General features: G+C 38.0%; 1 protein-coding gene across 2 annotated transcripts in view; it reads left to right on the top strand.

The window, feature by feature from the left end:
• creb3l2 (cAMP responsive element binding protein 3-like 2) overlaps positions 1-16160 on the top strand; it is a 74291-nt gene that overhangs the window by 43745 nt on the left and 14386 nt on the right. For both annotated transcript variants that reach the window (XM_059977766.1, XM_059977767.1), the window contains exons 5-9: positions 2493-2674; positions 4136-4285; positions 5456-5514; positions 10342-10410; positions 14966-15065. In XM_059977766.1, the coding sequence (XP_059833749.1) occupies positions 2493-2674; positions 4136-4285; positions 5456-5514; positions 10342-10410; positions 14966-15065 (560 nt within the window). The remainder of the gene's footprint in view (positions 1-2492; positions 2675-4135; positions 4286-5455; positions 5515-10341; positions 10411-14965; positions 15066-16160) is intronic.

Here is a 16160-nt window from a genome sequence, read left to right as displayed (position 1 = left end):
AGACAGCAAATACATCCTCCTCTGTAACCTATATAGGGAACAGTACCTTGCTGGTGCATTTTCTCACATCTATAGTTTCTATCCATCTCTCGAGTAAATACAGATGCAAAAAAATCCATTTAAGATCTTCTCCCATCTCTTTCAGCCCCATACATAGATTAGTACTCTGATCTTCCAGCGGACCATTTTTGTCCCTTAGGATCCTTTTCCTCTTAATATACTGTATCTGCAGAAGTCCTTAGGATTCTCCTTCACAGAACAACCTCACATGTTTCAGCTCCTTCCCCAATTTTCTTCTTGAGTGTTCTCTTGCATTTCTTATGCTCAAGCTGCTTTCCTGAAAAAGGAATTTGAACTATCAGCAAAATTCAGAGGATTACAATGTGTGCAATTATTCTCTAGCCACTAAAGAGTATTGCAGCCGAAAATCCTAGCCTTTTTTGGTCTTTTGTCTGTCTAGATATTCAGCCCACATTTAACAATACATTGTTTCATCAGCCTTCTATACTTGCTAATCAAGAAATTCAGATGATTCAATCAAACATAATTTTCCTTTAAATCCATTAACAGCCATTGAAGAAGAATGAGTTGGTAATCTTTCCCTAATTATTATTTCTTAAAGTTTCTCCATCACCAAGATAAAATTGACTATCATGCAATTGCCTGATTTATACTCTCTTTGGAGCAAGGAAATTATTTTTGCCTTTTTCCATTTCACTGGCACCTCCAAACAGTTTCTAGGAAGTACAATGTAAAAAGATTATATTGAGTCCTTTCACAATCTCCATTCCCATTTCTCTTGGCGATTTAGCTTCTATCCCTCCTGGACCAGGTGTAGTTTTCTTTTAGCATAGAGAGGTTTCCTAATGTTTCCCCCTTTTTAAAAAAAAATCATTTATAACTACTGCTATGGAAATATTAGCATCATTCTTTCCTTTGTAAAGACTGATTGTAAATACCTACTTTGTATTCCAGCCTTGGCATCTGCCTCTTTGCACAGGTTACCTTGGTCCCAATTGACCCCAGCCTCCTCCTACTGACAGCTTGCAATTTTCACACCTATAAAATTTTTAGAATTGGTTATTCTTGTTTTTTTTTGGGTTATTTTGCATTCCTTTTCACCTCCTGTCACCTTATATTCAGCTTAGTTGTAGTTGAATTATTCACTACATCAACTTCATTTGTTGAATCACATTTTTGAAATAGCTAGCTTTCTTTACTCTGTGTTTTTCACCTATAGCTGGCCTATAGTTGAAACATCTTCTCTTTAAAAGTGTTTAGATGTTCTGATATCTGCCTGTTTTATCTACCAGTCATGAGTTCCACTTTACTGTGATTAGATTCTTTCATCCTTTTAAACTGAGCCTTCTTCCAAAAAACTGTTTCTACTTCACAATGCTCCTTGCCCTTCTCCTTTACCAAACCAAGCCTTGTGATCGAATTGTTGCTGTTCTCCACGTGTTCTTGGACTGGCATTTAGCAACTCAATACCCCACAACTGAATCTTGTAACACCTCCATTCCAGTTGTGACAAGGGCACACTGAATGTTCTAAGCATGTTTCAGATCTTTCTTCCTATGTTTGCTATTTCCTCTACTGTTCCCCATTAATGTTTTTAAAAATTAATGTTTCCTGACATTACTGTACAGTTCTTGCATACCTCTGTATAATTCCTACAATTTTTGGACCACATTTAAATTGTCATCACTACTTTCTAAGTCTGTACATTTGCATTCAAAATCCATCTCTGATTTCTTCATGGGTCGTAATCTGCTGCAGCATAAAATTTCCTACTCTAGTGTTATCTGCCATTATACGCCTTGCTCATCTCCTCCACTACTACTACTACATGCCAAGGCCATCCCCTTTCCAATTTAATTTAAACCCCTCCCCGTGGATTCCTATTACTCTCACTTTCTTCAAGACCCGAAAAACAGGAACTCGTCATCTTTTTCAATTTGTCCTTGTAGTGTACAGGGCTTTTAAATCTTTATTTTTTTAATCACATGATCATTGATTCTGGTCTTTTGCAAGCTCTTGCAATAAGGATCATAGCATTTAATTGATTTCTCGATAAATAGGAAGTCTCCTACTCAAAGCTGTTTATTTTCAGCTCCCAGTGGCTTGTTAAAGCTTTTGAATTAGAAGATCCTTGCATCCTTCTTTCAAGAGCACATTAATAACTAAGTTATAAGAAATTGATAGCCATTTAAGGCTTGATGTCAAAGCAATTTATGTAATCATTGTCAAGTAACCTTGTGAAATGCAAAGAGCATAAAGGATGAAGAAATCATTAATTTTCTTAGGCACAATATTATTCTCATAAATGAATTAATTGTAAATTTATTGTACAAGGTTAAATCTATTGATGAAAGTACAAGTTTTTAATCTTTTGCATGTCTGTACAACTGGTTCGTTCTATCCTGAAGGCAGTCGACTTAAGATGCAAGATGAACAATACTGTTTTTCTTCTTTGCCTTTCTTTGCATTAGGAACAGATATTGTGCAACTACCACCAACCCCACCAAGTAGTCATGGCAGCGACTGTGAGTGTGGACAAAGCCCAACACGTTCTATTCAGTCACCAGACCCTGTTGAGCCACAGTCCACAGGAAAAGTTATAACACGTGCACCATCTGCTTTGTCCAGCTCCCCACTTCTCACTGCACCACATGTAAGTCACAAATTATTACTAATAAGTGAACCTGGACCCCTATTCTTTGTCACATCTTATAGGAAGCTACACGTAAAGCCTGGCATTGAGTACAGGACACTACCTATTTGTTAGTTTGAAAACTGAAACTTGAGAAATTGTAATACACCTGTTGAGAAATTTACTGAATTGTTTTGTCTAAATTTTGGTTTAATTTTACTTCCATTGAAGTTATATATCTATATCCTGACCAACAGACCACAATCAGTAAAGATAGGCAGCAACACCTCCATCATGATTATACTAAGCATTGATACTTCATGAAGTTGCATTCACAGCCCCCTGTATTCTATAGTACACACATAACTGCATGGCCAGATTCTGCTCTAACTCCATCTAAAAGGTTGGCAAGCAATGCCACCAGAATGTGCTGCATCTCAAATATGATGACGTACAGGAAGGAGATAGACGGCTTAGTGACATGGTATCATGACAACAACTTTTCCCTGATGTCAATAAAAGCTATTGACTAGAAAAGGAGGTGGTGCATATGCTTCTGTCTACATCCGTGGTATTGAGGTTGAAAGTGTTGAGAGCTTCAAGTTCCTTGGTGTGAATTTTACCAGTAGCCTGTCCTGGTTCAATCGTATTGATACCATGGCCAAGAAAGCTCACAAATACCCCTACTCCCTCAATAAGGTAAAGGAAGTCAGCATGCACCTGTCAACTCTGACCCAATTTTTATCAATGCACCTTAGAAAGCATTCTGTCTGGGTGCATAACAGCTTGGTATGGCATCAGCTCTACATATGACTGAGAAATTGCAGAGATTTGTGGACACTGCTCAGTACATGATGGAAACCAGTCTCCCCTCCACAGATTCGGTCCATACTTCTCAGCACCTCAGTAAAGCCACCAGCATAATTGACTTCACCCATGCCTTCCTCTCTTCTCCCCTCTCCCGTTAATACAAAAGTCTGAATGCACATACCATCAGGATCAGACAGTTCCTATCCAACTGTTATCAGATTGAATGGGGCCTGTTATGTTTTAAGATGGGCTCTCGGCTTCACAATCTACCTTGTTTAGATCCTGCACTGCACTTTTTTGGTAGCTTTTACACTTTATTCTGTATTGCTGTTGTTCTGTGTTATTCTAGCTTAATGCCCTATGGAACGATTTGATCTGTATGAACAGTATGCAAGACAAGCTTTTCACTTTCTCTTGGTACATGTGACAATAATAAACCAAAACCAATACTTATACTATTACATTAAGACTGAGAAATTGCTTAGGCCTCCCTGTGAAGCTGTTAAGTGGTATTCTCTGAAGAGTGTCCATCCTACATCAATGTGCTTCTGCATCAGATTCCAAACAATAAAGCAAACCACACTCACAACCGGTAATTGTTAATATACAAATAAGTTGGATTTGAATAAAATTCTTTATAACTAAAAATAACTGAATCATTCTTTGCTCTAGAAGTTGCAAGGTTCATCAGGACCTTTGATTCTGACAGAAGAGGAGAAGCGCACACTGATTGCTGAAGGATACCCAGTTCCTGTCAAACTGCCACTTACAAAAGCAGAAGAGAAAGCACTCAAGAAAATACGAAGAAAGATTAAGAACAAAGTAATGAGATGTTTCTTTCTTTATCAAGCTTGTGTCTTCCTGCTTCTAACTATAGGAACATTTTGTTTACTATTAGGGATTTTTAAATAGACCCTTTTTTTAAAATCTCAGTAAATTATTAAACTTTGCCTGCAAAATAAGCTGAAATACAGAAATAGCAACATGTCTGTGACAGCACAAATTAATCCTAGTGGATCAATTATTGTAGATAAACCTTAAGAAATCTCATTCTGTCTGTCTCGTCTTGCCCACTCTGACTCCTTTAACTCATTTCTATAGAATTGACTGTCCAGCTTCCCTTAGTAACAGATCTCTTAAATCCCTGTCCCTAATCTCTTCCACCCAGCCTCCAACAATAAATGCCACTAAAGTTGTGGCCGGCTTTTGAGATATCCTGGTGGCACCCCAAAGTTGGCATTGGTAATCGGGTTATTGGTAAATGCCACTTAATGGCACTGTCACATATAAATGAAATTAAATTAAGTGCAAGATCATGATTATAATTCATAATCTATTCTCCATCCTAAATATAGTATTCTAGAGATACCACATGAGTAACAATAGTTTTCCAAAGTCTTGTGGGCCTGAGTTATATATGTAGAGGTTTGGCAGGCTAGGATTTTATTCCTTGGAACATAGGAGACCTTGGGTTTTTAATTAGTAAGAGTGCAAAGGCTATGGAGAGAAGGCAGAAGAATAAAGTTGAGAGGGAAAATAAATCAACCATGATCGAATGCTGGAGCAGAGCTGATGCGTTGAATGGCTTAATTTTGCTCCTATGTCTTGTGGTCTTCAGAGAACTGTGTGATCATGAGGAGCGTGGATAGGATGATAGCACATAGACTTTTTCCCAGGGAAAGGGAACAAACAAAACTGGAAAGCTTAGGTAAACAGTGAGTAGGAAAGATTTAAGGGACAACTTCTTTCTGCACACAGTGGGGTTATGGGAACAAGCTGCAGAAAAAGTAGATGAAGCAGGTACACTATCAACATTTAAAATGCATTTGGACAGGTATGTAGAAAGAAAAGACTTGGAGGGTTATGGGCTTAATACTGGCAAATGGGACAAGTATAGTGTGCACCTTGGTTGGTGTGGACGTTAGGCTGAAGGGCCTATTTCTATACTTTATGTTGTTAATATTCTGTGTTTCTAATATTTGTTTTCTGCAGATCTCTGCTCAAGAAAGCAGAAGGAAGAAGAAAGAATACATGGATACTCTGGAGAAAAAGTACGTCTGAAACTTACTTAAGCTTGTTTGATTATGTTGCTCCTCTCCCTCTTTACTATAGATTTGTTTACTTGATAATCACTTTCAACTCTGTGTATAATAAAAAAAAATTGTTGGATCTCGGAGATGCTGTTTCTTGGAGGTTTGTCATCCTGATAAATAGATGAATTTAAAAATTCTCATGGCATTATTTGAAGAGGGCCATTTGTATATTCCATGAAGGTACACTAAAAATAAGTTATTTGTGTACAGAAAAGGTTCAACCATTTCAAACACAGCAGGATAATACAACTATGAAGTTGGGAAATTGAGGAGCACTTTTTCTTGATAAGACATAATAGTTTCACTTTGAAAATAGTATATTGGCCATGATGAAGTTTTGATGAAGAAGTCACGTGAAAAACCTAGATATTGTTTTATGTAGTGTTGTTCACTTTCCTTTCAGTGCTGCATATAGGAAGATAGATTTTCTTGGAGTGGAACAAAATTGCCATTCATTCATGAAAATTATAGTTGGGTTTTGGGTTGAATCTCCACCTTTCCAGACATTCAACTGAGCACAGTGTCACAATTCGTGTATCGCTTTTTCTCATCAGATAAGCAGTAAATAATGTAATGCCTAATCATGTGGAGTGAAATTGGTTAATGTAATTCTAAAACGCGCTTGCTTTGGCCACCCTAAAACAGATATAATACTGCTTGGTCTTCAGTGGCAAGTTTTAAAGGGGTGTCCCTTACTTATTGAAGTTTAGCTACTTCACCTACTACACCACCACCCTCATCCATAATATTTATCTACCAAGCACATGGCCCTCACTTGAACCCACCCAGCACTGTCCAGAGGTCACAGTCACTCCATGTGGAGTGCCCCTTACCTTCAGCTATTACCAGACTTTTCCAATACTGATGGTTGAGCAATAATAACTTTTCTTGAACCTGGTAGAATAGGTCCTGAGGCCCCTGTACCACCTTCCTGATGGAGCAGTGAAAAGAGAGCTTGGCTTGGATCATGGATGGGGAGCACATCCTTGATGGTGGGGAGGGCTTTAGCCATGATGGACTGGACTGCATCCATCATTTTTTTTTGTGTGGATTTTCCATACAAGAGAATGGGTATTTCCATACCAAGCTGTGATGCAACTAGTCAATAAACTCTCCTCAACATATCTGTAGAGGTTTGTCAGAGTTTTAGATGACATGCTGAATGTTCACAATCTTCTGAAATGTTAACTCCACCTCTGATCCCCAATGAGAACTGGCTCATGAACCTCCAGTTTCCTCTTCCTGGAGTCAATAATTGGCTTCTTGGTCTTGTTGACATTGGGTAAGAAGTTTTGTTCTGGCACCACTCAACTGGACCTTCAACTTCTCTCCTATATGCTGATTCATCACTAGCTTTGATTTGGTCAACAGTAATAACCCCAGCCACATATCACAGTGACTCACCAAATCCTACCATAGCCCTGAATTGAGTAGATTTCCTCCATATGCAGCATCTGGAGTATAGGCTAAGATACTTGTCCAAAACCAATACACTAGCACTTCCAAGTTTTCAAGCACCAGTTCCAGGAGCAAATAGTCATTACTGTATTGTACAACAATTGATTTTCACTGAATTTCTGGGCCAGTTTGCTCTTAACTTGGATCCTTGGCATTCCTATACTGTTCTTCATTAAAATTTTCAGCTCATTTGATTGCTTATTTCTAAAGAGTTGAAATAAAATTGGTGACTGATTTTTTTCTTTAGGGTAAGATGGTATCAATTTCCTATTGTGTCAGTAAGCCCAGGATAGCTATAATGACTTGTCTGTGTTGAAGACAGCTCTTTCTGCTCATGTTATGAATATTTCTGAAAGGCTGCATGGAGATGTTGGATAAGTCTGCCTCATCACCATTCAAGTAGCATTTGTGTTCCTGCCAGAATCATTCCTGGCTACTCCTTCACTGTGCACTCTGTGTATGTGATGGTGGGAACATGTGACCTTGGACCATTTTTATTTTTTAAGCACTGAAAGCTGCTACTGCTTGGAATCACCTTATCAGATTGGTGGTTTATTTCAAGCTAGCACAGGTAAATGATTTTAAATGACCACTAGCTTTGTCTCACTTTTAAGTCTGCTTCGTAGATATTTAACTGGTGAGTCTCACCTCTGATTTAAAGCCTTCAGTTAATTGTTCCTGCTAGTTCTTGATGTTTCTGGCTTTGGTAGCCCTTTGCCATGATTTCTGGACTCATGGCAACTGCCTTAAGAGAGGAGTCACTGCAAGAATCAAGGGATCTGAATTCTTTCCAGGCGGTTCCATTCCACAACTCTTTCCCAATTGCCTTGCACGCTTTTTCTTCATTGTATTTGTCAATTCTCCTTTTAAGAGCCATGATTGAAACTTTGTCATCCACTTGAGTTAAGCTTTTCTATATTCACTCTTTGGCCTTCAGATACTTTATGAAGTGCAATGGCAAGAATTTGTACTATACTATACCAGTAATTTGTAAAGATTTTTTCTGTTTAGACTCTTGCCTTGCTTTATGAAACCAAGGATCCCCTTTGTTTTTAACTGCTTTTGCAACATAACCTTACCAAAAAAAACCTGTGTACATGTGCACCCATGTTCCACTGTTCCCTATGTAATTGTACTTTTTAGTCAGTATCACTTCTAATTCTTCCAGCCAAAGTATGTCATTCTGTATTTCTTTGCATTGGAAATTTGTGAAGTAAGATGCTAACATTTTTCCTTTATTTCATAAAATATTCTGTGCAAGGCCATATCTTTGAATGCGTTAAAAACATAAATGGCAAACAAGTTTTGTTAACACATTAAGCTGTGATGGCTTCCTTCTATTAATTCATAACAATTTTGTGTACCAGAGAAAATATCCAATACAGTGAAGGTGTCCAATTGCTTCTTAACTCCATCCAAATTGATTCAATTCATGAACTCCTCAAGGAAACCCACCTCTCGCTCCAGTGCTATGAAACCTACTGCAAATATATTCCCCACTTCTCTTCCCTAAACACTTTGTTACCATCAATAATGTTAATGTAGAATCGTGCCAGTATTTGCATCATCTTACAGTTATCTGTAATGCATTCACAAAATTTTCATTTTATTGGCAGCACACCACTCTTCTTTACTATACCAATGCTTAGTACACATACTGTAGGCTAGCAGCTAGCGTAATGCTATTACTGTGCCACTGAACCAGGTTCAATTCTGTGTTGTCTGTAAGGAATTTGTACATTCTCCCCTTGACCACAGGGGTTTCCTCCCACATAAGGTTTAGTAGGTTAATTGGCCACATGATTGTTGATCCAGAAGGGCCTGTTACCATGCTGTATCTCTAACTAAAACTAAATAAATAAACATGTATGCACTCACTCACAATCTGTCTTTGAATTCAATATTGCAACAGAGATTTAACTTTACCCACGATTCAAAGACCTTTGAGTTATCAAAAATCTCAGACTTAAAATTAGCCACGTTATAAACAGCATATTAAGAAGTGCTAAATTACAAATGTAAGAAATTGAAGGAATGGATAGAACTGCAATAAATTATAAAAAGGGGAATGGATTTAGAAAATAGATGGTAATCAAGCAACACACACAAAATGCTGGTGGAACGCAGCAGGCCAGGCAGCATCTATAGGAAGAAGTACAGTCAACGTTTCGGGCTGAAACCCTTCGTCAGGATTTAGGGTCTCTGCCTGAAAATTCGACTGTACTTCTTCCTATAGATGCTGCCTGGCCTGCTGCTTTCCACCAGCATGTTGTGTGTGTTCCTGCTCCAGCAGATTTCCTCGTGTTTGCAGTGGTAATCAAATGTTGGGCTTTATGTCTGGGGAATGTGGTACAAAAAGATAGAAGTTGTGCAGAGTCCCAGTTGGATCACATCTGAACTAACTTGAACAATTCTAGGCATTGTATTTTAGGAAGGATATATTGACCAAGGAGGGAGTGCAGCAAAACTTTACCAGAATAAAACCTGGATACAAGGATTACATTATAGTAAAAAGCTGCAGATTCGATTGTTGTATTCCCTGGTACTTCAATAAAATTTCAATCAACTCATTTTTTTTAATGTCATGGGGAACTGATAAAGGTAAGTAAACTAAATTTCTTTAGTTATGAAATCCAGGACAATAGATCATAGTCTTTAAGAAAATGTTATATTTTATTAAGATTTAAGAATTTTTTTTAATTTTCTCACTTGGTCAATTAGAACTTCTATTTGCAAATGGCAAATAATACTCAGCCAGTGGTTAATTTTAAGTCTGAGATTTTTGATAACTCAAAGGTTTTAACAAATCAGAGCTGTGTCACGTATCAGGCATGTTCAGATTGAGTGACAGAAGGGATAACACAACCTGCTGTTGTCCCTGTGTTCCCAAATGTATAAAGTGCCAGTATAATCAAAAAGGAGGTTTATAGTAAACCACTTTCTAATTCAGACTCAAATTCACTTATCACATGTACATCAAAACACACAGTGCATTATTTGCATTAACAACAAGCACACCCAAGAATGTGTTGTGGGCAGCCCACAAGTGTCACCAGACTTTCCATGATTATCATAGAATATTCTTGGAGCACAAATGATAGAAATTTTAGATTAACATAGTCCAGTTGTCATATCAGTGGGCAAAAGGAAAAAAGCTAAACAGTGTGCTGTTTTCTATTTATAAACAGGTTTGCTGAAAAGTCACTTGGCAAATAATAATTTACTTAGAGAAAGCACTTTCTTCCTGGATAATGCAAGTAAGCTGGATATAATGTTCATTCCTTCTCAGAATAACAAAGTTGGTTTTTTTTAAATGTGTCTTTCCAGGGTAGAATCCTGTTCAAATGAAAACAGTGAACTCCGTAAAAAGGTAGAAAATTTGGAAAAGGCAAACAGGTAATAATGTGCCATGTTTTTCTGTGTTACTTAATATTAATTTGCCCCTTTTACAGGATAATTAACAATTAATTTGGAACAATTACAGTGTCAAATCAGTTTTGAATAAAATTCATTGAAATTAACTATGTAAATTTTATTAAACAATTAATCATTTAATGAGTTAATTTGGATGAGGTAATGTTCAGAGAGGAACAAGGAGATGTGATCAGTCCAGTTCAGGTTTCTATCTGCAGATTATTGGAGACTGGGCCAGACTGAAATGAACTGAAGTCCGTTTTGGGCTGACGTAGACAGTGTGATCCATATCCTCTTGGGTCCAGATCCTGCAGATATGATGATGGCTGAGTGAGGGTTTCCAGCTTTGAAATTATTGTTGTCACTTTTGAATGTGATTTAATAGGCCAGATATTTGCTTGCCCAAGAAACACTGGCTAACTGCTCAAGGCCACACTATTCACTCCAATGTGGTCCAAAACACTGCCTTCATGAAGTAGCCTGAATACCTGTACTACCAAAGCAGCATGTGAGCAGAAAGCTTACTGTTCTCACTGCTTAACTGAAGATCAGATAATCCTTGCATCCACATCAGTCATAAGTAACCTACTGTACTTAAACAAAAATGATTAGTATGTAAAAAATTATGACTGACATAGTTGTATGCACCTGCTAAAGAAACTTTGAAACTTTTAAACATACAAAAAAAATGTAGATGTTCACCTTGCCATGTCCAATGTTAAAGAATTCTTGTGCCACTTTAAAAAATGATGAAAGAAATAAATTATGTTAACTTGAAGTTCTGAATATCAACTTCAGTTAAGATTGGGTAGGAAATAAATTGAGGTACTTTAATTCAACTCTGTGTGTGGTGCATTTTCTGAAGGGGCAGTGGATACAGGTACTCCAACAATATTTTGGGCAGTACCTAGATGAGCACTTTAAGTACCATGGCATACCAGCTTGTGGCCAAATACTAGAGAATGGGATTTATAGAGGTAGTTATATGATGGCTGGCAAGTGTACAGTGGGATAAAGTGCCTGAATGACTCAAATGATGCAACCTCTACATAAAGTAAATGTAATGCATTCTTGCTGCTAATTTCTTGTACATTACTAGCAGTTCTGCTGATGAAAACTGAGCATGCCTTTAAAACCTGAAGCCTAGAGAAAACAGTACATAAATTTGGGTTTCTGAATCTAGGAGGGGAAAGGGTCTCAAGTAAATTGAGTCTGTCTTCACTGATTATTTCCAGATCTCTGTAAACCTCCAGCAGGATTTTGCAGGCAAGAGCCATAGCTCAACTTTTCTGGCTGTTTCTGTTTACAAAAAAAAGCTTCAAGGAATTCACTCCGGTGGCACCTTCCGCAACCTCTCTTTCTCCACCACCCCCCCCCCCCCCCCCCATCTTCCCAAAGGACAAGCTGGCTGATAATACAGAAAGTTATGAACACTAGTGATAAGCATTGGTTGATTTAAATGGAACTAGGTGTTTATTATGAGCTGGGACAAGGGCATTATTGGCAATGGGCATAAAGGCACTCGGCTCACGCGCTTAGTCTACCATGTTTGTGCAACAATGCTAACACCGGTGGAAATGGTAACATCGTTAGACTGGGGCAGTGTGCTCTTAGTATGTTAGGATCTGCTGTTGACATTTCCCTGATAACCACACTGTTAATTGTTTTGACTGGTTTTCAGCTAAAATCCTACCAAGCTAAGATTAGTAGTTAGGCTTCCCAATATGGAATTTTTACCTGAAACAAAAAATGCTCTCAATGACAGGAGTGAAATAGTGAAATTGCACCAGGCACTCTCTTATAATTTGAGTTGCCTTTCAGCTAAACTCAAGCCAATGCTGGAAACTGGGATTTCTGAGGAGAGTTGCAGGTGTCCTACTATTAGCACTAGTAACAATGGCTGATAGCCTTCCAATTTTGATTAACAAATTATTTATAGTTGACACATGATTGATGCAGGTTGATACTAATTGTCAGAGTTGTGTTATGTATTCGGTAACCCTAACCCAAACATGAAGTTATTCCAGATCAGTATAAAATATTAGGCATAGCTAAGAGCAATTTTAATTACTTAATCTTAACTACAGAATGTTGACTGGCCATTAACTTCAGAACTAACTTCAAGCAGAGACCTTTGCCCAGTGAGCTTCCTAGAACCACTGGGGTAAATCTTACAGAGCAAGGCTCAAGATGCCCTACTGAAAACAGAACTCATCCACAACATCCAGCTGAACCTTGCTCCTGATGTAGCCAAGAGAGAGAAGGAAGGTGAGGAAGGAGCAAGGGATGTGAGCGAGAGGAAGGAAGAGCAGAGATATGAACGAGGAATAGAGAGGAGGAGATTGATAAGAACGGAGGAGTTAGGTTACCAACAGACCCAGATTAGAACTGCTGGCTTGTGCAGAGATGTAGCCAACATGAACCAACTGAGAATGAACCTTCAGTGGTGCTAACCTATTTCTGGCAATAAATGTTCTCCATTGCGGCAATTGTGGCAATCTTAAATTGTGCCATTGCTGGTTATCATCTCTCAGACCAACGGTTCAAATACACTCAGTGGCCACTTTACTTGGTACACCTGTTAGTTAATGCAAATATCTCATCAGTCAATCATATGGCAGCAACTCAATGTATAAAAGCAGAAGACATGGTGAAGAGGTTCATTTGCTTTTCAGACCAAACATCAGAACAGGGCAGAAATGTGATCTAAGTGACTTTGACTGTGGAATGATTGTTGGTGCGAGACAGGGTAGTTTGAGTATCTCAGAAACTGCTGATCTCCTGGGATTTTCACGCACAACAGTCTCTAGAGTCTACAGAGGATGGTGCGAAAAACAAAAAGCATCCAGTGAGCAGCAGTTCTGTGAGTGAAAATGTCCTGTTAATGGAAAAGGTCAGAAGAGAATGGCCAAACTGGTTCAAGCTGACAGGAAGGTGACAATAGCTCAAATAACCATGCATTACAACAGTGGAGTATCTCTGAACAAACAACACATCGAACCTTGAAGTGGATGGGCTACAGCAGCAGAAGGTCAGGAACATGCAGATCTTTCAGTGGCCACTTTATTAGGTACCTCCTCAACTTAATAAAGAAGCCTCTGAGTGTATTTTATTAGTCTTGGAGCTGCCAGGAATTTATTTTGCATTCATGTGATGTGGATATAATTGAGAAAGCTAGAATTTATTGCACATATTTAATTGCCGCTGAGCTATTTAGAATCAACTATATCACTATTGACCTTCGGTCTGGTGTCACAGGCTAAACTAGGAAATGACAGAGCAATACACATGAGTAATGACTCGAATAGTGACAGCTCATTCCTTTGTCTAAAGGATATTAATTTTTATGCTAATCCAGTAGTTTTGCAATCACTATTACTGATACCAGGTTTTCAGTTCATCTCTATTTAGTTGGGTGAATTTAAATTATTCTTCTATGGTAGTTTTTTGATCTTGTGCCTCTAGATGAATAGTGCAACTATCTGGATGCTAGTGCATCCATCACAGGCAAGCCCTCCGCACCGTTGAGCAGATCTACACAGTGTGCTGCCACAAGAGAGTAGCATCTATCATCAAGGACCTCCATTATCCTGGCCATACTCCCTTCTTGCTACTACAGTCAGGCAGGAGGTAGAGAAGCCTTGGGTCCCATACCACCAGATTCAGGAACAGTTACTACCCTACAACCAGCAGACTCCTGAACTGTTGTGGATAACTTCACTCACCTTAACTCTGAACTAATTCTATAACCTACAGACTCACTTTCAAGGACTCTTTGCAACTCAAGTTCTCAGTATTATTTTGTTTCATTTGTGCAATTTTCTTCTTTTGCACACTGGTTGTTTGCCAACTTTTGTTTATGTGTAGCTTTTCATAAATGTTTTTGTACTAGTTTAATTACATGCAAAAAAATGAATCTCAAGGTAGTCTATGGTAACATGCAAGTACTTTGATAATAACTTTAAGGCTATGGCTTTGGATCGGGTAATTTAATGCCATTGTCTCACATTTTAATAATTCTATTAAAAATGTATTTTAACAGTGAATACAAATTAAATATTTAATCTTTTGAATGATCTGCAAGTAGGTTTGTTTTCAACCTTCAGACAGCATTTTCCTGTAATTAATATTAATGCTGTTTGAAAGGTCATCTTTTGGCCTTTTTGTCATTTTGGACCTAAGCAGCTTCCAGGTTTTAAATAACCGAGCAATGCATATTGAATTGCTTTTCCACACAAAGTAAGACCTGCTATATAATGATAATTTCACAAATTTACAAAGGTATAACAGTGTAAATTATGAAAATCTGGAAGTTAGGGAAAAGGAAAGGATTCATGGTGTTCTCCCAACTCCAGCCAAATAAGTGGGCACTGATCTCATTAATGACCAATATCAAAGGTTTTAAATTGTTTAATTTATTTTCTTAGCCTGAATGGCAACATATAACTTACTAGGAAAATAACTGTTCTTAAGTTATAATACTTGCCTTCACTGACATTATCTGATTAGGATAAATGTTTTGTGTTGTTTTTTTAAGGTCCTTGCTCCAGCAGCTACAGGGGCTTCAGGTTCTGGTTGCTGGGAAGGTGCCCAGATCCTGCAAGATGGCCAGTACTCAAACCAGCACTTGCTTGATGGTAAGCACTAATATTGTTTTGTTGAAGGTTCCTCAATATGTGTGAGTAAGGTCAGGTTGTGGCTGTAATTGTAGCAGGGATGCATTTTAGGATATTTTATCCAACATATTGCTGATCTTTTCTTTCCCTGATGTGTAGTGTATCCATTGAAGTATTGTTGTTTCCCTACCAATTGAATGTTAACTTATCACATTTAACTAATAATCATTTTGCGCACTCAATGGAAAAATAGGTTCTAATTTGATTTTCTGTAGATCTGTAAGAATCAGAGCACTTTCTTGTACTTGGCATTCATTACTAGATCTGCTTTGCTTTGTCCAAAAACGTAAGATGGCTATGACTAGCTGTTGTTTCTTTACTTGAGCCAATATGGAATAGGGAGTTGCCTGTGGGAAAACAAAACTAAGTCAGTCTTTTGTGTCAGTGATCTTGCATCATAAGCAAAGGCTCCACAGTGGTGCAGCTGGTACATCTGCTGCTTCAGAGTCCCGGCAGCCCAGGCTCAATTCTGACCTCTGGTGCTGTCTGTGTGGAGTTTACATGCTCTCCCCGTAACCATATGGGTCCCCCTCCGGGGTGCTCCAGTTTACTCCTAAATCCCCCAAAAATATTCAGGTTGTTAGATTACCTAATCATTTTAAATTGTTTCTAGTGGGTAGGTGGTAGACTTTATGGGCAAGATAATGGAAGTTGGGAGAATAAATGGGTTTTGCATAGGATTTCGCTCTTTTTTAAAATAATGGGGGTAGATTGTCGTCAAGGACTTCGTGGGTTGAAGCACCTATTTCTCTGTTGTATCTCTCCGATTTTGTGACAATACATTATTCATCAGGGTGTTTTACTAGACTTAATATACTATTTAAGCAAAGATGAGTATCTAGCTGTTCTGGTCCTTTTGATGGACCAATTGTACTACATGTGGCATAGCATAAGCAATATTTTGATAACATCTTGTATATACTGTCAATGTAATAAAAGAAAACACTATAAGCAGCAATACTAAACAAGATGGCAAGTGTTTTATTGATTTATCTATTGTAATAACAGATCCCTTTACTGATTCGAATAATGGTTCACTGTCCTGTTAACATCTTT

The sequence above is a fragment of the Hypanus sabinus genome, chromosome 8, assembly GCF_030144855.1.
Source record: "Hypanus sabinus isolate sHypSab1 chromosome 8, sHypSab1.hap1, whole genome shotgun sequence".
Classification (NCBI taxonomy): domain Eukaryota; kingdom Metazoa; phylum Chordata; class Chondrichthyes; order Myliobatiformes; family Dasyatidae; genus Hypanus; species Hypanus sabinus.
This window is presented reverse-complemented; position numbering and strand designations above follow the sequence as displayed.